Source organism: Colletotrichum navitas, assembly GCF_030913465.1.
Source record: "Colletotrichum navitas strain CBS 125086 chromosome Unknown LY79scaffold_142, whole genome shotgun sequence".
Lineage (NCBI taxonomy): Eukaryota > Fungi > Ascomycota > Sordariomycetes > Glomerellales > Glomerellaceae > Colletotrichum > Colletotrichum navitas.
Genome location: NW_026850688.1, coordinates 21,467 through 42,148, shown reverse-complemented (window position 1 = coordinate 42,148; position 20,682 = coordinate 21,467). Strand labels below are relative to the sequence as shown.

Sequence of the window (20,682 nt, the reverse complement as noted above, 5' to 3'; positions counted from 1 at the left end):
ACCCTAAATAGGTGACGGACGGGTACCTGCATGTTGGCAAAGGAAAAGAAAAAGGCATCCACCCCCTGTACTTAATACAAGGTCTGTTGGATAGGTAGTCAAAGGGGGATAAATACCAGTGATTTAGACAGACGGTATGCTGCCAACCCAAGCTTGTAGAATACTGGACCATCCAGGGAAACTTTGTATTAATCTATCTAGACGTACACCCGTTGCTGTTGCTCCTCTGGATGAGACCTCGTCGCCCAAGCCCAGACCTCTGACAAGTCCCCGTTCCTGTTAGGCCATGAAACCCGTCAGCAACGAGCGGTTTAATGCCGCTCACCAGCGGGTCCTTAATCAGATTGGGCGCGATGGTAGAGTTGACGACAAACCAGGCGAGCATGAAGCCCGGCAGCATGTGTGGCATCTGCCAAAAACACTTCGACCTGAACCGGCTGGCAACAGGAAGACGCCTCCCAATATGAACCACCGCACACGAGATGGCCAGGGCACTGGTCCACACCTAAGCAGAAACCAGGCCCACAGCAGCCACGAACACTACCTGAGAACACCTCAGGGTAAGAATTACGACAAATCAGGTGAGCATGAAGCCTGGCAGCATGCGTGGCATCCGCCAAAAACACTTTGACCTGAGCTGGCTGGCAGCAGGAAGACGCCTCCCAATACGAACCACCACACGCAAGATGGACAGGGCGCCGGTCCACACCTAAGCAGAAACCAGGCCCACAGCAGCCATGAACACTACCCGAGAACACCACAGGGTAAGGGTCCTACAACGGAGGAGAAGGAGGCAGTGGCAGGTTGTTGGCGTTGGTCCATTCTCCTCGGCATCGCCCGAGCGGTTTTGGCCATGATCTGGACCATCGCACACTGCGCCCTGGTGAAGCCCGTGTGCAGAGTAACAAAGTTCGCGTTTCCCATCTTTGCCGTCTTGGGCCTCTTGGCCCTCGTCGCCGCGTGGGCCATTAACGTGTCCCTCGGTGGCCTCTACGCTCTCTACGTCTGGGCCTGCGACGACCTGGTTCCCGTTAGATTCTTCTTGGTTGACTGGTGCGCTGGCATCAACACGGCGGCCTCTCCTCCTCCTTTCCCAGCGGCTTTGACAACAGTCTTACCTGCCTGGACCCCCCTGACGCCCGCGGAATTGTTCCTGATTCAGAAGCCTGACCGCCATTTCTGTGTCTTTGGCTTCGGCGACCTGCTTGGGGGCATGGCCGCCGAGCAGCGGAAGTACATGACGGACAAACAGCGGGAGTTGTTTGCCGTCATGCGCAGGGCGGGTTCCGTCGTCGGGCGGCTGCAGAAGATTGGACGGAAACAGGCGCGAAATGTGGAGCGCGCCCAGGACAAGATCAAGGGTTTACTGGATGACCCGTTGCCTAACTGTCCTACTCCTCCTCCGCCACTGGCCCGGTTCAGCGCCGTTTGGTTTTGGAGCCTGTTGGACAGGGGGGCGCCGCCCCTATCGGACAGGTACCCGCCTTCAGTGACCCTGGAGGGACTTGCGCGAGAGCTCTCTCGCGTCCTGGACGGGGAGGCAGCGAGCCGAAAGCAATTTGCCAAGTACGTGACGGCTCTGAGCCAGGAGGTGGGGGATGTGGCATCTAGCGTCTGTGGCTGGAACATGGCTCTTGAGGAGAGTATCTCGGACAAGAGACACAGACTCAGTACGGCGCGTCGCAAAGCCAGACCCACATCATCCTCATCCTGGTGGCAACGGGTGACAAAAGGTACTGCTGACGAGGTCCATGTGTTGTTGTGGGAGGACCAGGCCATGGTCATCCGCAACGAGATCGTCATGTGGAGGCGGCGCAAGGCTAAGGCCAATCTGCTATGCAAAACGCTGACCGAGGGAGCAAGCAAGACGGCAAAACTTGTCAAGGCCGTCCAGGACGAGGAGACACATGTCGGTGAGGTGGCACAGGGGGCCGCCGATCTCGTGGCTGAGATCTTGAGCCGCCAGGGGAGTCAGGCAAGCGACGAAGTGCTGCAGCGCTGGATCAAGACGGCAAGAGACCTGGGCGTCAACTACTTGCAGAGTTTCCGGCTGTATTATTCAAAGTGTTAGATTATTTGCGAACTCAGTTTATTGTGGTGCCATGGCAGCTTATATGTCGGTGAGGAGGAGGCCTGGGCGAAATGTCGGTGACATGTCGTTAGTCAGTATCCACCTTACGTAATGACTCGCTTCAAGGTACCATGATCACGTGGCGTAACGTAGAAGACAGATGCCTTGTCATGTATGCCTAAGGCATCCAGGTACATCACATTGCATTAGTGTAGGTACAGGGCACCAGCAGCCCACATCATAGCTTAGACAATACATCCAAGATACAACCCAATATACAAACCCCAAGGTGCATCGCATCGCCTCACAAAAGATGCCTGCTTCGGGGGCGGGAGAATCACTTTCTCCACCTCTGAGGACCCGAAGCAAACGGCCGCAACGCTAAGAATAAGATGGATTCATTCCCCCAGAAACACTTTCATGGTCGAATCGGAACCGCGACCCTTCAGCTCATCCCGCCGCTTTGGCTGCAGTGCTGAGAAGTCTCGCTCCCGTGCGGCATCTCATCTCTCGCCCACGAAAGCTCACATGTCGACGTCCTCTTCCGCTTTCCACCGTTCGTCGTCGTCGTCGTCGTAGTCGTCGCTGTGGCCGCTGGCGCCGCCGCCGCTCGTCACACATGTGCCCAACCAACAGCGTGAAGGTCAGTCGGATATTCTAATGCTCACCAACCCCTCTCTCTCTCTTGTCTCGTCTGTATGCTGACCGAACGTGGGCATCACAAACAGCGCGTCTGCCGCTCCGACATCCAACACCTCCGCAACGCCGGCACCCACATCTCCTTTGCCCCCGGCTGCAAGCGCCGCATGTGGCAGCACGTCATCCGCTTCCAGCTCTCTCCTGCCACCGCCGCCTTCAAGCAGTGGGACTGCATCGCCCGGGAGCTGTACCTCGTCCGCCCGGACGGCTCGTCCTGGGGCGCCGCCTGGGACCTCGTCGTCCTCCGCAAGATTCAGTCCGGCCTGTCTCGCTGTGCCTCGGAAGCCGTCCATCTGGGCCTCGTGCGCGACACGGATGGTGAGCGCGTCTGGGAAGACTGGACCCGAGGTTTCCTGTGCGTCGAGTGGGACGGCAGCTGCTTCGATCCCGAATACGCCCGCACTTTGCTGCAGCAGGCGTCAGACGCCGACGAGGACGAGCGTAGACAGCGTCGCCGTCACGAGGACGAGATCGCTGCACTGGCCGCCCAACTGCGAGAACTGGGCCAAGTTCCCGTCGTCCCGCCGCGTCGGGATGAGGAGGACATGAGCCATCATCATAGCGGGAGCGATGGCAGGGACGTGTCGCTGCCGGACCCTGCCATCGCTCCCGCCGATGAGCCCGCTCGGCGTGACCAAAGAAACATGGCCCAGAACGACAAGGACCAAGACGAGGTTGTACCTGGCGATTCCGTTTCGAGACTGGTAGAACCTTGTGTACCCCGTGGTGCTCGGCCAGGGGGGTCAGCTTCAGTCCCTCGTGCGACGCCTGCGGCTGGAAACGCGGCAGGCTCGGGTCTGGCTTTCAGAGGCCGCCAAGAAAAGGACGCTCTCCCCGCTGCCGATAATGTTGCTCCTACTGCTGCCCGTGATGTCGCTCGTTTCTGGGCTGACAAGTCACTCGCCAAGCTTGAGGGTTGGCTCCGCCAGGGATGGGCTCGGCTGTTCGATCTTCGAGTCCACATGCTCGATGCGCTCTTTGGCTTCTCGCTGGCGGTTGGCGGTAGAGGTTGCGGCAGACAGCCCAACCGCCCTCGCGTCGTCGCCATCCGAGAGGCTCGCGAGAAGCTTCTGGAGGAGATCTTCTTCCTCGAAGACGTCATCCACGACCGTCGGCGGCGGCCATCAGGCCCTAGTCCTCCGCCGTACCCCGGCCGTGGACTGCTGTGCAAGTATTTTCTCGGTGGTGATGGCCTGTCTCCCGCGATGGAGGCGAGGGTTTCAGGGGTACACGGACCGTATCTTTGACTGTCTGCCTGCTTGCCTGCCTGCCTCACTCGGATCGTCCTCAAGTGAGCATCACGATATGTGTGCTTTTGGCTCAAGGTTCGGACGATGCCCTAGAATGGACTCATATGATGGTTGTCGTGGGAGGAATGGGGAGGAAAGTTGGTCTCACGATGTAATTTGATGTGAGTGATGGGCGATGAATGACGATTGACGATGGATCACGATCAACAATGAATGATGGGAAACGATGATTGATAAAAACTGAGCAAAACCCGAAAGTAGAGAATTCTATTAATGATTGATGATTAAATTGTGAGGTGTTTCCTCATGTTGCTTGTCAGCTCCCCCCAAGGGCCCATAAGTCGAGTTTTAAGCATCGTCAATCAAAACAGCTTTCTGTTGAACATCTGATCCTACAGTCTGTTGCGTTAGCAGCGTCCAAAACCTACTTTTCAGTCTATACACTAAAAACACATATATAAATTTTAGCTTAATACTAGCCTATTATAATAAATAATAGTAATACTAGCCTATTATAATAAATAATAGTAATACTAGCTTATTATAATAAATAATAGTAATACTAGCTTATTATAATAGGTAATAGTAACACTAGCCTACTGTAATAGATAATAGTAATGCTAGCCTATTGTAATGGGCTGGCATTGCCGTTATCTATCGCGATGGGCTAGCATCACTGTTATCCATTGCAATAGGCCTGGCCAGGCTAGCATCACTGTTATCTATTGCAGTGGGCTAGCATCACTGTTGTCTATTGTGATAGGCTAGTATTACTGTTATCTATTGCAATGAGCTGGCATCACTGTTGTCTGTCGTAATAGGCTGGTATTACTATTATCTATTGCGATAGGCTGGCATTAAGCCAAAACTCACATATGTGTTTTCAGCGCATAGACTAAAAAGTAGGTTTTGGACGCTGCCAACGCAACAGACTGTAGCTAGCTACATATAGTTCTTGGATGCATCTTATTGTTCCAACCCCTATCTGGCCCCAAAGTCTACAGTTTCTTTCTCATGGCTACTAGTTGTCGCCGCCCACCCCGGGCCTTCTCCTTCTCTCCCTGCGCCAAGCCAAGAACATCCTCAGGTCGTCCTGCGAGAAGGCTCTGGACCCAGAGGAAGAACCCTCGTCGCCAAAGGGCTCCCTCTCTATATCATCGTGCGGCCTCTGGGGCTGGGGTCCAGCCAGGCCATCTGGATAACCCTCGCGGCGTGATCCTGACCTGCGGGCTCGGTTCGGATGATGAAAGTCCATCGGTGGAGGAAGAGGCGTGGGTCGCGGCGGAAGCTGAGAGCACAGCTGAAGTCCCCTAAGTCCTCTCTCGAGTGTCCTCTGTACATCATCGGCCCCGGCCTGAGAGACGACAGGCAGAGGGCGCGACGCTTGTTGCCCCTGCGACGGAAGGCTATTCGGAGGGTCAGCCTGAGTGTCGTCGGCTTGCTGCGGGTGGCGATCGGAAACATGGTGGCTGTCAGGCCCAACGGTCGTGGGTGTCGCTGCAGGGTGTCGATCGAGCTCGGGTCGGTGTTGAGGATCCTCTGGAGGGGCCTGCGAGTCTATGTCGTTGTCCTCGTGCTGCACCGGTGCAGGCGGCTGTGATCTTGCGGGCGGCTTTTGGTGTGGTTTCAGGGCAGGTGTTTGGTCGTCCAGGTCGCTCTTCGGATTCTTCTGCTCAGGTCAGCCAAGAGAAAGACAGCAAGCTCATCAGATGGGGAAGCAAACAAGCAAGCAAGCCAGCCAGCCTAATAGAACAAAGAAGAGGGAGAAAACGAACCATCTCTTTGCTGTGGGTGGTAGGAAAGGCCTTCCATTCTGCACGGTACAACACACCTGCCAGAGACCTGCGGTTGTCCCATTTCTTAGGCCACGCAACCTCTCGGATCGTCTCGTCATCATTGTTGGTTTCTTCTTCGTCGTTGTCGTTGTCGCCGTCGCCATCGCCACCGCCTTGGACAGCAGCTGGAAGCTCATACTCAGGCTGCAGCAACTTGGCGCAGGCGAGATCCTCAGGAGTTATAAGATTTCTGTGAGGGTGTGGAGGGTTGTCGGCGTAGTATAGTCTCTGGATCATGCGGGCATACTGCTCCCAGAGGGCGCGGCCGGAGAGTCTGCCCATCTTCTTGCCCTGGCGGCTCGCTGGGTCGAAGAAAACAGAGGCAGTCGTTCAGTTCAGTGGTTCAGGCCTTTAGGGAGGAAGCGGGAAAGAGAGAGAGAGAGAGAGAGAGAGAGTGGGAGAACCGGGAGGGAGATGAAGTACTTACGTCCTGGGAAGATGACGCGTTCTACGGTCAACTTACCGCGGGCAACGGCATGGTAGGCCATGGTCATTCATCGGATGTGCCGAGTGGAAGGCGTATGGTCCATGGACTTGATAGGAGGACAAGGTCTTCCAAGGTACTAGCTTCGCCTCTGTTCCAGTCGCTTCGCTCTGCCATTAAGAAAGAAAGAAAGAACGAGGGAAAAAGGAGGTCCCATGCAGCGGCCGTTTTACTATCTCAACATGAACCAAGCATCCATACATCCATTCACCTGTGGCCCCACCTCCCCTCCGTCATTGCTCTTCATTCCACCGACACGTCCTGCTCAGTGCTGCCGTCCGATCGACCCCTAGTCCCGTCAGAACGGGCATAAAGGCCTGGTCGTAGGTGGTGCGCAGCTTGCTGTCGATCAAAACGTTGCCAATCTGCGCCCAAACGTCGGTGGCCTGAGGCGCCGGGGGCGGCGGAGGTGGAAGTCGTCGTGGCTCACCGTCGCCATCGTCCCGCAAGTCCCCCTTGTCATGTCCATGCAGCAAGCCGACGGAGGGGCCGTCGTCGTCGTCGTCCAGGGGAGCTCCGTTTGCGTAGTAATTTCCCTCGACGCGGTCCCGCAGCGCCAGCCAGACGTCCGCAACACCCGGATTCCGAACCGCGTCCAAGCCCAAGGCCTCGTACAGCGTTTGGACCTGCGTCGCCGAGCTAAAGGACAGGTAGTCCCGGTATACGTCGCAGATATGGGCAATGGTGTCTGTGAGAACAGGGGGGGGGGGGGGAGAACAGACTTGTCAGAGTTTCCGCCGCAACACGTCTGTGATTTTCCCGACTCTGTGGAGGGGGGAATTTGTACTCACTCTGGTGATCGGGATTGCTGATGATAGGCAGCGGCAAGGATGGACTACGCAGTCGGGCAAGCCAGATTGCAATAGCTACGACGCCGCATACCAGAGCCGCCATAAGAGGGTTTCTCATCATGTTGTTGTTGTTGTTGTTGTTGTCAGTTGTCAGTTGTCTTGTTTGTTTGTTGATGAAATTGTCCCGTTCCCTGCATTCGTATTCTCTGGGATGCGAATGGTGATACGACATGAGAAGAGCGCTGTTGGCGAGTGAGGAGAGGACGGGTGGATGGATGAGAGTGGCTGCCCCAGCCATGTTTTATATTCCCTTTGCCATAACAGTCCAGTTCGCAGTCCACAGACCATCTATTCTTTGGCTTCTGATTGTCAGCTTTGCCGAACCGGATGGGCTGTCTCGGGCGAACCTGGCCTGGAACTCCTCTGAAAACGATTGGGAGACGGATCAAATGAAAGCCGTAATGCAGCTAGCACAAAGGACAAGGAACGGGATGGAGAGAAGACGAGAGCGGATACACGGCCGTCATATCTCACTATGGATACTGGCCGGCCAACTGTTAGTTTCGTCTTTCTTCTCCCCCTTGGTCTAAGATTTGGCTAAAAATGGTGAATCAACTTGCACTATTATCTTGTCACTCAGTGTTGGCAATACAAATAGGTATATCATCTCATCTCTGCTTCGGCCACGACATCAACATTAATAGTCCATCGCTGTATTGACATGTTGCGATTCCTTTGAAATTATCATCATCATCATCATCATCACCATCATCATCACCATCATCATCACCATCATCATCATCATCATCATCATCATCATCATCACCACCATTATCACCATTGTCATCGTTATGGCTTCTAACAACACCTCTACTAAAGAAGCTCCTACTCTCACAGTGGAAGTAGACGACAGGGTTGCCAGCTACATCGCTCAAAAGGACAACCCGACGCCCTCTGAAGCCGCAGTACTGGCTGTCCACCAGTCGAATATGGCCGCCGCCGCCGCCGCCGCCGCCACTACCACCACCACCACTGCCAGACCGGGAGAGGCTAACGCCAGAGGCCCCGGCTCCGGCCCCGGCGCCTGGCCCTCAAGCACTAGCGACGTCGCGTCTCGGCTTGCGAGTTCCGGCTTCACCGACTTAGGGACTGACACCCGCTGGTCGACTTTGGAGCCTGCAGTACGTGATAGGTTGGAGAGGAATATGCTGCTTTTTGAAGACCAGTGGCGTGAAAATCCATTCAGATTTGGGCACCAGCAGGAGAAGGAGGACCTCCAGAGTTTCCATCGTCCTCTGCACCGTCACTATGAACAACAACAACAACAAAACCAACAGCAGCAGTATACTGCACAGGACAATCAGTTTGGGCTGCCTCCGCCTTTCTCCATCCAACCTCAAGGACAGCATCGGCATCGGCAGACGGCGGCGGCGACATTGCGGACACGTCAAGGCGATCAAACCAACGGAGCCTCGTGTTCCACCACCCAGGCGAGGGTCAAGGAGCTTCCGGCCTCTCAGCGCAAGCATCTCTTGGCTGCCGTCTAGATTGATCACCAGCTGCGCGAAATCTGGCTGGAACAGCAGGCTTCTTCTGATGGCAACAAGGTGGACGGGGCGTAGGGGCGATTGAGGGATTTGCTAAATGTGGAACCATTGTTGTTGTTGTTGTTGTTGTTGTTGTACACAGGGGGTTATATTTGTTTTTGTTTGTCCAAGTTCTGTTTGTTTGTTTGCTCAAATCTCGGATGTTTGACCGGAAACGGAAGAAGGGAGGAAGGGGAGGAGGTATATTGTAATAGACTTACTCATCAATTATATTCTTTTTGCCAGATTACAGGGTCTTTGGAACCCCCCACCACGAGGCTTTGTAGAGATCATGACAGTCTATAATACGACCCCTGGTGCAATGTTCAGCAGAGACTCCAGATCCTGGTTGTCCTTGGCCTTAAGTGGGCGCAATGAGTCCCCGCCTGACCACCACGCCATCCAGTTCACTGTATTATTGCCCTGTAGCGTTGACAAGGGCGTGGACGAGACATGCGAGCGACAAGACCAAGACGCAGAAGAAGAGAGAAGGCGAGAGCAAGAGCAAGAGCAACGACGACGACTAAGACACAACGACGACCAAGGCCTCAACCTTTGCTTCTACGACGACTGGGTTCCTACGAAAGGCAACCTTGAGCTCTATTTCTCCTCCGAGGGAATCCAGACGTCTCTTGCAGGCCAGTAACCACCGCCGCATGAAGAAGACGCGCGCGTGCTGACGCTTGAGTGCAACAGAATTATGTTCCTAACTGATACCTCCTTCTCCTTCTCCCTCTTCTTGCACTTCTGATTACGCACATGGGTCCTTGTCGGTGTAGGTCTCTACTTGGCCGGCATCACGCTTGTCACAGTGGCTGTAGAGACATATATATACTTTGACTGGTCGGTGCTGCTATTGATGGAGCCAAGATGGAGGGAGATACCCCTCTCGGCGGAGCTGGGCTGTGTTGCGCTCCTGTATAGCGACGTGGCGTCGTCTCTTGTCGACCTGACTGAGTCAGCTGCCTCGCTGCTCTCTGACCTAAGGGATAACATGGTGCCTCTGTGTCGTCACGCCAGCGTGCTCACGCACAGCATTGAGTCTGTGTGTGGCGAGTATAACACGGTGCTGGCGAATGCCGTTGGAACCCTTGCCGCATTGCAGATCCATGCGTCTTTGTGGAACGCAGCCGGCGCCATGGACGGCTCCCGGGTGGAGGGGCTGCTCTTGTGCTGGAATGAGATGGAACGATAGGGGGGGGAGGAGGAGGAGGACAACGACAACGGGGATAAATATGCGACAGGCGGCGTATTGTCGTGTGTCACGGAGCTGCTCTGACGGTGGGGGGATATAGACAGCGCTGGATTGCTGTCACCGGCAGTGGAAGAAGCGGGTAGGATGGAGGGTCCGCTGCGCGACATGAGGGCATGGCAAGACTGGATCGTTGAGCCGTTTGAGGAGTTCCTCCGTTCTGCTTCAAGCGCGACGGCGACAGGGACTCAAGGGGCGAAAAAGAAGGTTGTGCCACAAATCGTGTCAGCGCTGGTCTCTGCCGTGAGGAACGAGTCAGACCCCGAGTTTGACAGGCTAATGGGGAGGATCGCCCCGTGGCGGGAGGCGATGGAATTGGCTGGGGCAGAACGGGCTTTACTAGAGGCAGAACTCTCGGTTCTAGCGGGCGCGGGGTGGGTGACATGGCCGGGGGGACACGCCGTGCTGTGGAGGCTCCTGGCCATGGACCGGATGGTGTGGGATCTAGAGGGAACGATCAAGGCGCTGGAGAGGAGGAAAAAGGGGAGAGAGGGTCGACAACTGGATGCTGCCTCGGGCAATCGTTGAGAGCCGTCTGTCAAAAGACGACTCCAACAACCTTGTAGGGACACTGGAGGGATTCGTATGTACCTTGGACTGGCGCAGCTTGCGAGACTTGACGCAGCGCAATCATCTCAAGCTTAAGCTTAGTCTATCAAGCTCAAACTTAGTCTATGATGGCGTTTCCACCCATGGGCGATAGTGTGTTGTGACGTGGGTTGTTGTGGTTGTGGTTGTTGATTGAAACTGTTGTTGGTCATGGCAGACGGCAGGTCGCGATCGATTCGGTCGACTGGCACTTTTCTTCCTTCAGGGGACATATTCTCGTTCGAGGACGCGGGTAGGTAAGAGGGCAGAGAGCCATTTGGACGTTAATGAAACCTGTGATAGTAATTAGCAACGTAGGTTGTGGAGGATGGGTAGATGGATTAATTGACCAGGAAAAAAGGACAGCAATAGCGCTGACTTGTTGCAAGATGACGAATACTGTGGATAGCGGATAGCTAGCTATAGGCACCTAGGTAGGTATGGATGGATGGTTATAGACTTAGGAAGAAGTGGCTGTTGCTTCTTGGCTGGCTTGACGTCGTTGGGGAACATGACGATGACAACGGCAGCCACGTCCTTGAAGGTCTGGCCGAGGGCGCAGGTCCGTTTGCCCTGGATGTAATGTGGACAGTACTGCTGGGGCATGTAGTAGGCCCCGCAGATGGACCCTCTCTTGAAGACGACGGAACGCGTCAGCTGGTTCGTGATAGTGATCACCGACTGGCCTTCGGAGGAACAGAGGGCGGTCTTGCATCTGCTGAGGTAATGGCTGGACGGATCAAGGCCTTGGCTGACGACGGAACAGAAGGCGTAGTGCGACTTGTTGTAGATGGACTTCAGCCAGTCGTGGAGGGCGTTAGAGACGAACACGTTGGCTTGGCGGATTGATTGACTAGGAAAAATGGACAAGAACAGCGCTAACTTGTTGCAAGATGACGAATACCGTGGATAGTGGATAGCTAGCTATAGGTATGGAGGTAGGTATGGATGGATGATTATGGACTTGGGAAGAAGTGGCTGTTGCTTCTCCTGGCTGCTTTAAGGGAAGTACGGGTCCGACGCGACGCGACGCGACGCGACGGAAACCAGCCACAGATGGCGGGGTCAACTCACTCAGCCACCCCTACTATCGCTTGTGTATAGCATACAGTAATTCTGGGCGGTTCTTAGGTAATTAATTTGCTATGGTGTTGGGATGTTGATGGATTTGTCGTTGCATCTAGCTGGCCCTTGGTTCAGGTCCAGTGGGCGCAGAAGGCTTCCAGGCTCTACCTAGCCATCTTGCCACTTTGGGGATTTGAGCGCCTGCAAGAGCTTGCCTATCTGGCAGACGTCTTTTGTTGGCATTGGCTACGCTTGGCAGTTCAAGAAACTGTGGTATATTAATTAGCATGGGCGGAGTATTGAGAAGACGAAAAGACGGGACTGAAGCATGGGTATGGAACGTACTGGTGGTGTATGCGGGAGCGCTGTCGGTGGAGCGCCCTGTTCTCTGTTCCAGAGATGGTTGCGATAAGGTTGGTATTAAGAAGCTGACATAGGAAAAGAATAAAAAGGTCTGGCTGCCTGAGCAAGTAGTAATGGGATGGACCTACGGTAGAAAAGAAGAGGACGTGTTGGAGCCATTGTTTGGTGTCTTTGGATTGAGACATTTGATTTGTTGCGTTGGCGATTCTATGTGTTTTCGTACTGCTATGAAGCATGACATGCATATATTTGTCTAGACAGCTTAATCGAAACTTGAGAGTAAGTGTCCGTCGTAGTAATGCGTCCTTGTCGTTGTCAGCAAGTCTGTCCTGCCCTGCCTGGAGAGGCTCCATCTTTGGTGTCTTTTGCTATTAGTGAGCTTCTAGCTTGGTCTAATCCTGGTACAGCCTGCTGACGTTTGTCTCTGCCGGAGTAGCCCATGTTAGTATTTGCCTATGTCCTACTGCGAGTTAATAGGCATGCAGCCCTTGCCAAGGGGGGGCTTTGCTCTGGGGACATTTGTACAGCGAATTATTGGACAATAGAGTAAGCTTGCCTGGGACAGCCATTGGGTAGACGAGGAAGAGAGAGCAGTGAGAGATTATGTGTTCATGTGTCTGGATTTTGCTTTCTGGTATGTGCACAAGAGAGAGAAAGAGCGAGTTAATCGAAACAGACGATTCATGCCACCCATTATTGTTTCGGTGTCTGTGCCGTTTAGGAGTCGCACAACTTGACGCCTATACAGTCTGTTGCATTGGCAGCGTCTAAAACCTACTTTTTAGTCTATGCGTTAGCAACACTATTATAATAACTACCCTAGTTAGGGTTACACAGGGGGGTTACCCTACTAAGTGGCTATATACCTTTAAATTATTTTATATTATATAGATACTATAGTATAAATAGCTTTAATTAATAAGCTTATTACTGTTACTATTTAATAATAGTACTAAAGAAGAAGGGAGATACTACTTCTAGTAGTATAAAGGTATTACTAGTGCTACTAGCTAATAGCACTTAAGCCTATAAGGCTACCTATAAAAGATTATTATTATATATAGTTATTAAGTGCCTTATAGTAATAGTAATAAGGTTAATAATAGTTATTAAGATACTATAAAAGCTAGTAGTTACTATAGTAGTAATAAAGAAATTAATAATAACCTTTAAGATACTAAGAAAGTTAGTAAAAGTAACTATTAATAAAGAAAAAGTTAATAATAATAATAATAATAATAATAATAATAATAGTAATAGTAATAAGCTTACTAATAATAATAAAAAGCCTATATAATAAGTACTTTTTACTTTTAACCTCTTTAAAATACTATTATAAACTTTATTATTATTATAGTAGTAATAAAGGGTAGCTACTACTATAGCTACTTTTTTACTACTACTACTACTAACTAAGGTTATAATTTATTTTACTTTTAGCCTTTAGTTTAATAGTATTACTATACTATAAGTCTAGCCTTTTTAAATAGTATAATAGTTAATAAGTTAAATATTAGTAAGTATAATAATTAAGTTAAAGTAAAAGAAGTAAATCTTAAAAAAGATAAAAAAGTACTTTTAAAGGTAACTTAGTAAGTAATACTTACTATTAAAGTTATAAATAACTATTAAGTTTAGTAAAAAAAGAAAAACTATAAGGGTAAAGAATAATACTTACTATAGTAATATTATAGTTAGTAATCTAATAGTAGGGTTTCTACTAAGAATAAGCTAGGGTTAATACTTAGTTAATAGTAAGGTAGGTTTACTAGTCTATTAATTACTTAGTAATTAGTTAAGTAGTTAATAGTTATAAAGGTAGCTTATATAGCTCTTGTTAATTAAATTACTAAGGTTAAATACTAAAAGTTATTTAAATAAATTATATTATAAGAAGTTAATTACTAAAGAGCTATAAAAGTCTATCCTTAAGTATATCTAAGTCTATCCTATATATAAGTCCTAATTCTATTACTAAGCGCTATCTTATATACCTTCTAAGCGCTTATAAATAAGTAGGCTAAGCGCTTATATATTAATCTTTTAAGCGCTTATACTAAGCTTTTATCTCCTGCTTAGTTCTTTATTATTATATAACTTATACTATAGTTCTTCTAGGTCTAAGGGGCTATCCTAGTCTAATCTATTATTAGTTCTATATAAATACTATACTACCTACTAGTTATCTTGTCTAGTAAGGCAATATTACCTATAACTTATTAGGTTATAACATTAGGTCTTCCCTCTAAAGGTCTTACCCTTAAGACCTATATAAGTAGGTTATTACTCCTAGGTTAAGGAGTTATTAATTCTACTTCCTAATTACCTATAATACTAACACTATATTAGTTATATAGAAAAATTAAAATTAAAATTATAAATGCCTAGAGCTTCTTCTTGTTATTATTTATTTTAAACCTTATAGTTCTTTACTAAGGGTATTAAAATTATACCTTGTTTAAATTATTATTCTAAGGGAATATTACCTTATTCTTCTAATTCTAAGATATATAGAATATATTATTAAGCTAGTATTCCTTATAATACTACTTCTAATATAATATATTATTATAAGTTTCTTTTTATCTTTTTTTAGTGTAATAACTAATCTTATATTTTTAGTAAGTTATTTAGTTTAGACACCTAGTGTCTTAATAAGAAGAGGTTAAAAAGGAAAGCGTTTTTATAAAAGAGCAGCGTTATTATATAAAAAGGCTAAGGCTTTCTAGAAAGCTTAGTCTAAATTAAATAAGTTATTAGTAAAGTTAAGTGTCTTTATATATAGAAGCGTTAGGTGTTTACTAAGGTAAAGGTGTAATAAAGGAGTTCCCTAAGGGGGATTCCTCTAAGCTCTCTATAGTGTTAAAGCTTATCTTTTAGTGCTTTTAGGGTAGTTAATACTAGCTTTTTCTTCCTAGGTTCTAAATACTCCTAGTTTCTTGTCTAGTAGAGGTTCTTAGTAGTATTCTAGTTAAAGGTAATCCTATAGTTAATATTACTAAGGTAGCTATTTAACTTTTCTTAATACTTTACTAAGTTTTTTATTAGTTCTTATATATTTTCTTTTTACTATAGTTTTTTATTTAACTAAGTACTATACTTTACCTTATTTAATTTTATAGGTAATAATTTATTTAACTTTATATTCTAGTTTATTTAATTTAATAATAATATAGTTATTAGTGTTTAATCCTTATAGTACTAGTTTAAGTAGTATAATATAAAAGACTAGGTGTATTTTTATTATTTCTAGTAAGTTAAGTTTATAGTTAACTAGTAAGATTTTTTAAGAATTTTAAAGGGTCTAAGTTTTTTATAATTAAGTTTATTACTTAGTTGCTTAGTTTTAATATTTTAGTAGATAAGATATATACTATCTCCCTCTTTAAAGGTTAGTCCCTTAATCTTTTTCTAGTTAGTGTATTTTATTATTTATTATCTAATAAATTCTAGGTCTCTTAAGGCTAATTCTTAAGTTCTTAAATCTTATTAAAGTTAGCTATAGCTTTTAGTGCCTATAGTCCTTATTGTAGTTCTCTATATACTGTTAGTTAAAATCTATAGTTTAAGTAAATAGTAAGTTTAGAGTGCTTTCTCTAATAGTACTATTATAGTAAATTAGGCTATAGGCAGTAATAGTACTTAATTATCTTAGTTATAGTTAATATAATATTATAGATATTATTTAAGTATTTAGTTAATTCTTTTTATTTAACTATTAGTTTATAAATAAAATAAGGTTAATAGCTTATAATTAGCTCTTAGTTATAAAATTAAGGATTTCTAAAACTTAGATATAAATAACTTTCTTTGTTAATATAATTTCCTTTAGTAATCTATAGTTACTAATAATATATTTTAAAAAGGTATACACTAGATCCTCTATAGTACTTAACTCTAGGTATAGAATAAAGTAGGTGTACTTTATAAGTCTATTAATAATAACTAATACACTATTATAGTAGGTTTTTATAAGTAGTTCTTTTAACTTTAGGAGTTTAATAATAAAGTCTAAAGAGATAAGTACTATACTTCTAGTAGTACTAGTAGTAGTTATATTTACCTATATAGCTTATAAGGACTATTCTTACTTTTCTTATATATCTTATAGTCCTTAATTACTAAAGCTACTTCTTTATATATAACTTATTATTATAGTGTTATTAAATTCTTTTAAATATCTTTATAACTCCTTAGTGTTATATACCTTAGCACTATATATTTATAGATCTAGTTAGCTATTATTCTACTAGTTATACTAGTATTAATATATCTACTAATTATAATAAGTTTCTAGGCTAGTATATATTACTATTATTATTATACTTAAGATAACTTATTTTCTTCTAGTACTAGTACTTTATAGTCTAGTCTTTTGCTTAAAGTGTCTACTCTTCTATTTTCTATTCTTTATAGTAAATAATCTTAAAGTTATATTCTAAGAGAATTCTAACTATTATATTTATTATTTATTAAGAACTTTTAAGGTAGTAAAGTAAAAAGGTTCTTATAGTCTATATAAACTAACACCTAGTGCTTAGTTCTAATAAGTATAGTCTTTATTCTTAGAATACTTTAATAATAGCTATAAGTTCTTTATTATAAATTTAGTAATTTAGCTTAGGTCTATAGAAGGTTTTTAAGTAAAATATATAAGTAAAGTTTTTTTCCTTGTCTTATTATCCTAATTATCTACCTATAGTAAAGTCTAAGGCATTAGTCTTAACTTTAAATAGCTTGTCTAGGTTAAGTATTATAAAGACTAGTTTAAATCTAATAAGCTCCTTAAGTTTCTTAAAAGATTATTAGTATTCTTTAGTCTATAAGAACTTAGTGTTTTTTCTAGTAAGTTATTATATTAGTTATAAGATATCTCTAAAGTTCTAATAAACTTCTAATAAAAGTTAATAAATCCTATAAAGGATTAGACATCTTTAATATTCTTAGGGTAGGCTAGTCCTTAACTAATCTACTTTCTTTCCTATATTTATATTTCTCCTAGGGTAATAGTGTATCTAAGGTAGTCTACCTTTTAGGTATAGAATTTACTTTTCTCTAGTTTACTAGGAGTTTTACTTCCTAAGTTTATTAAGTACCTAGTATATATATTCTTTATATTCTTTAAGGTCTTTTAAGAAGATTAGATATTATCTAGGTAGTAAATAATAAAAATATCTAGCTTCTTTTATAGAATATAGTTAATTATAGTTTAGAATATAGTAGGTGTATTAGTAAGTCTAAATAGTATAATAAGTGTCTTAAATAGCTTTGCCTTATATAGAATACTATTTTCTATTTATTTTCTTCCTTTATATAAATAAGGTTATATACTTCCTTTAGGTCTAGCACTATAAACTAGTTAGCTTTATAAAAAGGTTCTATAGTTTACTAATTAGTAGTAGTAAGTAGCTATTTTTCTTAGTAATATTATTAAGTCTACAGTAGTTAATATAAAGTCTTAGTTCTCTGTTCTTTTTAGTATAAACAGGATTAGGTATCCTACTAGTAACTTAATAGTCTAATATAACCTTTTACTAAGTTCTTATTTAGCTATTTATTAAGTGCTTCTCTTTTTATAGGTTAAGTGTATAGATTAGCTTAAACTTAGTGTTTTTCCTTTAAGTAGTTAGATCTTATAGTCCTATAGTCTATACTTAGGTAAGCCTATTTCTAGTTCTTTAGTAAAAGCTTAGTGTATTATTAATATTTATAAGGTACTATATTAAGACAGTTTTCCTCTAAATCTTCCTTATTTATATTATATTTCTAATAGTTACTATAGACGTAAGTTACTAGTCTTATATAGGCTTAATCCTTTTAATATATATAGTATTATTATTTCTTGTACTTACTTAAGGGTTATAGTATATAACACTGCCTTATAGCTAAGTCTCTCTACTAAAGTTAGCTTATTCTCTAGTCTATATTAAAGTTATTCTTTTATAGCTATAGAATCCTAAGGATAACGCCTAGTTAGCTAATAGCTATAATATTAAAGGTTAGTTATTTATAGTAGCTTTTAACGTTTATAAAGAGAACCTTAGTCTTTTTATTAACTATCCTACTATTATATATAACTATTTCTTCTTCTATAGTTTATAGGCTATATAGTTTATTCTTAGATTACTATATAATTTCTAGTTAATTTACTATCCTTAGTAATATTAGGTTTACTTATGCTCTACTATCTACTATAGTATAAATAATCTACCCTTTAATTTTAATATCTAATATAAAATAGTTATTATTACTAAACATTAGCGTTAAGTATAAGGACTTCTTGTCCTTTATTATCTATAGTCCCTTTATAGGTAATATATCTTGTTTTTTAGTTATTCTTAGAAAGGTCTAGCCTTTTTCTTCTAGGTTCTCTATGCCTTAGCTTTTCTTATATAGTAGTGTTTATATTTATTATATAGGTATTCTAACTAGTGTTAGGTCTTACTATATATATATAGTATAAGGTGCTTTAGGCTTAGCTTAAAGTAAATAGTTTATTATTTATACTTTTTAACCTTTTAAGTATAAAGGTCTTTACTAAGTTAGTATCTAGTAACTAGTTTATTATAAGGTCTATAAGAGTAAAAGGTATATACTTCTTTTTTTCCTCTATATCTTATATATTTATTATAAATATAGTTAGCCTAGAACACCTTGTAGTATAGTAGATGTTTTAGGTCTAAGTGTTTATAGTCTCTAAACATAGGTTCTTTATTATATAAGATAATAGGTTCTCCTTTAATATCTATATCTTAGGTCCTATAGAATAGGAGTTCTTGTTTATTTATATCCTTTAGTACTTTATAGAATATAAGGCTAAAGTTATTATTACCTTATATTATAAGGTTATTATAAGTTTATAGAGCAAGGGGTTTATCTAAATTATAGCCTAGTGTACTTTTAATTAAGGATAAGGATAATAGTAAGCTATATATTTACTCTCTAATCCTTTAGTCTTTAACCTTAGGGAGATTAGGATTTATAAGATTATTATAGCTAATTTTTACTAATTACTTAGTAGCTTTTTACTTTACTTTACTAAGGGATATAAACTTATCTAAAGAGAGTTTATTAGTAGGTTCTTCTTTATTAGAACTAGTTCCCTATACTTTAATAGTGTCTTAAGGGGTTAGTTCTTAAATAGTAAGTTATAGGGGTAAAAACTAGGTCTTTTTTCCTTTTCTTACTATTATAATAACTTTAATAGATTAGGTTTCTAGCTTAGTAACTTTAGTTATAGTTCTAAGGATATCTTATTCTAGCTAAAGTTACTTCTAGTAGTTCCCTTATACTTAGATTTATATTTATAGTTGCTCTTTAATAAAGTTTAAGGTGTCCTTTATATATAGTTGTTTAAGTTTCTCTTGTACTATATCTTAGGCTTAGATTAGTTTTAATATAAGTAGCTAATTACGTTACTCTAAAGCTTATTCCTAGGTAATTTATTGTTTCTTAGCAACAGTAATAATTCTAGTAGGTGTATTTTAGAACCCCTTTGTCTATATAGTCTTTATAAGTTCTAACATGTCTTCTATATCTAAGGGTTCTTACTCTACTACTTTATAGCTCTAAAGGGTAGTATAGAGTTATAAGTATACTCTAGTTAACAAAAAAAAGTTTCTATAATTCTTCTTTTTTACTTTAATTTATTATTAAATATTCTTCTTTTGTTATTATAGGTTCTATAGTGTATAGTATAGGTTCTATAGCACCTATTTATTATGTTTACTTAGTACTTAGTAAGTAATTTTACTAGTGTTTTTAGTGTTTATTAAGACAGTTCTATCCTTAGTCCTTCTATTAATAGCTTCTTAGACTACTTCTATTATTAGGTGTTATTATTTTTTAACTATAGTAATAATCTTAAGGTTTCTTTTTAGTAAAGTTTTATTAAGTATTACTTGTTAGTAGGTGTTCCCTATTACTACTATTCTCTTCTCTAGGCGTTCTTTAATTATATTAAGTTTAAGTGTATTAAGTGTGTCTTATAGCTTCTAAAGGGTTACGTCTTGTGTTACTATAAGAGTTATAATAATGTTTTAATTCTCTCTTCTCTATTAAAGGTCTTACTCTTTCTTCCTATAGATATATCCTTTGTTTTTAGTTCTTTAGGGTACTACTTTACTTATTCTTTACTATCTTAATATATAGTATAGTTATTGTTATAGTAGGCTATTTATACTAGTTACTTATAGAGGACTTCCTTAGTAGTAACATTAGCTTTCTTAGTGTATTTTAGCAAAGTCTTATATTAAAGTTATTTAGGTTACTTATAGTCTTATATATAGTAACTAGTTTTTTTATAGTTAAAGTATTTAATAGTCTTAGGGTTATATAGTAGTTATTAGTCTTACTTATATACTACACTTATATCTATTAGTCTAGTGTAGTGTCCTTAAGCAGTGCTTAACTAAGTGTTATAGGGTCTCTACTATCTATTAGATATCTTATTTTACTAACTTAGTAGCTTTAGTCCTTAGGTGTACCTTTTACTTATATTTATATTAAGTTATCTTACTTCTCCTTTTTTTATTATTATTTATATAGTTATATATTAATTTTAATAGTAAGCTTAATATATAATAAGAAATCTTTAGGGAGGTTTATAATTTTAACTAGTTTATTTTTAATATCTTCCTTAAGTCCTTAGTAAAATATAAAAATTAAGGATTCTTAAGTAATATTAAGTCTAGTAGTA

The 20,682-nt window shown here is 42.6% G+C and overlaps 8 protein-coding genes across 8 annotated transcripts; 4 read left to right on the top strand and 4 right to left on the bottom strand.

The window, feature by feature from the left end:
- Window positions 1-165: 165 nt before the first annotated feature.
- On the bottom strand, window positions 166-502 carry LY79DRAFT_572149 (uncharacterized protein). The gene has a single exon (XM_060559326.1). It carries the CDS (start codon window positions 407-409, stop codon window positions 194-196), a length of 216 nt encoding a protein of 71 aa, XP_060407567.1. The 5' UTR covers window positions 410-502; the 3' UTR covers window positions 166-193.
- Window positions 503-706: 204 nt separating this feature from the next.
- On the top strand, window positions 707-2,128 carry LY79DRAFT_572148 (uncharacterized protein). Its single transcript, XM_060559325.1, has one exon. It carries the CDS (start codon window positions 854-856, stop codon window positions 2,069-2,071), a length of 1,218 nt encoding a protein of 405 aa, XP_060407566.1. The 5' UTR covers window positions 707-853; the 3' UTR covers window positions 2,072-2,128.
- Window positions 2,129-2,327: 199 nt separating this feature from the next.
- On the top strand, window positions 2,328-4,308 carry LY79DRAFT_619181 (uncharacterized protein). Its single transcript, XM_060562036.1, has 2 exons — window positions 2,328-2,714; window positions 2,800-4,308. The coding sequence occupies exons 1-2, from the start codon at window positions 2,691-2,693 to the stop codon at window positions 4,015-4,017; spliced, it is 1,242 nt and encodes a 413-aa protein (XP_060407565.1). The 5' UTR covers window positions 2,328-2,690; the 3' UTR covers window positions 4,018-4,308.
- A 733-nt stretch (window positions 4,309-5,041) lies between these two features.
- Window positions 5,042-6,343, bottom strand: LY79DRAFT_584815 (uncharacterized protein; the record flags this gene model as incomplete). Its single annotated transcript, XM_060560434.1, has 3 exons — window positions 5,042-5,577; window positions 5,852-6,157; window positions 6,283-6,343. The coding sequence occupies 3 exons, from the start codon at window positions 6,341-6,343 to the stop codon at window positions 5,042-5,044; spliced, it is 903 nt and encodes a 300-aa protein (XP_060407564.1).
- Window positions 6,344-6,572: 229 nt separating this feature from the next.
- LY79DRAFT_584814 (uncharacterized protein) lies at window positions 6,573-7,251 on the bottom strand (the record flags this gene model as incomplete). Its single annotated transcript, XM_060560433.1, has 2 exons — window positions 6,573-7,027; window positions 7,131-7,251. The coding sequence occupies 2 exons, from the start codon at window positions 7,249-7,251 to the stop codon at window positions 6,573-6,575; spliced, it is 576 nt and encodes a 191-aa protein (XP_060407563.1).
- Window positions 7,252-7,665: 414 nt separating this feature from the next.
- Window positions 7,666-8,677, top strand: LY79DRAFT_674752 (uncharacterized protein; the record flags this gene model as incomplete). Its single annotated transcript, XM_060564353.1, has 2 exons — window positions 7,666-7,686; window positions 7,835-8,677. 2 exons carry the CDS (start codon window positions 7,666-7,668, stop codon window positions 8,675-8,677), a joined length of 864 nt encoding a protein of 287 aa, XP_060407562.1.
- Window positions 8,678-9,944: 1,267 nt separating this feature from the next.
- On the bottom strand, window positions 9,945-10,773 carry LY79DRAFT_96475 (uncharacterized protein). The gene is made up of 2 exons (XM_060565258.1): window positions 10,560-10,773; window positions 9,945-10,412 (listed from the first exon to the last, which is right to left on the bottom strand). The coding sequence occupies exons 1-2, from the start codon at window positions 10,600-10,602 to the stop codon at window positions 9,979-9,981; spliced, it is 477 nt and encodes a 158-aa protein (XP_060407561.1). The 5' UTR covers window positions 10,603-10,773; the 3' UTR covers window positions 9,945-9,978.
- On the top strand, window positions 10,728-11,405 carry LY79DRAFT_584812 (uncharacterized protein; the record flags this gene model as incomplete). The annotated part of the gene is made up of 2 exons (XM_060560432.1): window positions 10,728-10,813; window positions 11,015-11,405. 2 exons carry the CDS (start codon window positions 10,728-10,730, stop codon window positions 11,403-11,405), a joined length of 477 nt encoding a protein of 158 aa, XP_060407560.1.
- Window positions 11,406-20,682: the final 9,277 nt, after the last annotated feature.

What these genes read in the sequence shown, in the direction of transcription:
- LY79DRAFT_619181 (XM_060562036.1), top strand. Translation starts at nt 2,691, where the DNA reads ATGTGCCCAACCAACAGCGTGAAG. An exon ending in GCCCAACCAACAGCGTGAAG is followed by an intron (nt 2,715 to 2,799) that starts GTCAGTCGGATA and finishes CATCACAAACAG; the next exon opens with CGCGTCTGCCGCTCCGACAT.
- LY79DRAFT_96475 (XM_060565258.1), bottom strand. Translation starts at nt 10,602, where the DNA reads ATGATTGCGCTGCGTCAAGTCTCGCAAGCTGCGCCAGTCCAAG. An exon ending in GCAAGCTGCGCCAGTCCAAG is followed by an intron (nt 10,413 to 10,559) that starts GTACATACGAAT and finishes CGTTCCCTCTAG; the next exon opens with ATCCCACACCATCCGGTCCA.
- LY79DRAFT_572148 (XM_060559325.1), top strand. Translation starts at nt 854, where the DNA reads ATGATCTGGACCATCGCACACTGCGCCCTGGTGAAGCCCGTGTGCAGA.
- LY79DRAFT_572149 (XM_060559326.1), bottom strand. Translation starts at nt 409, where the DNA reads ATGCCACACATGCTGCCGGGCTTCATGCTCGCCTGGTTTGTCGTCAAC.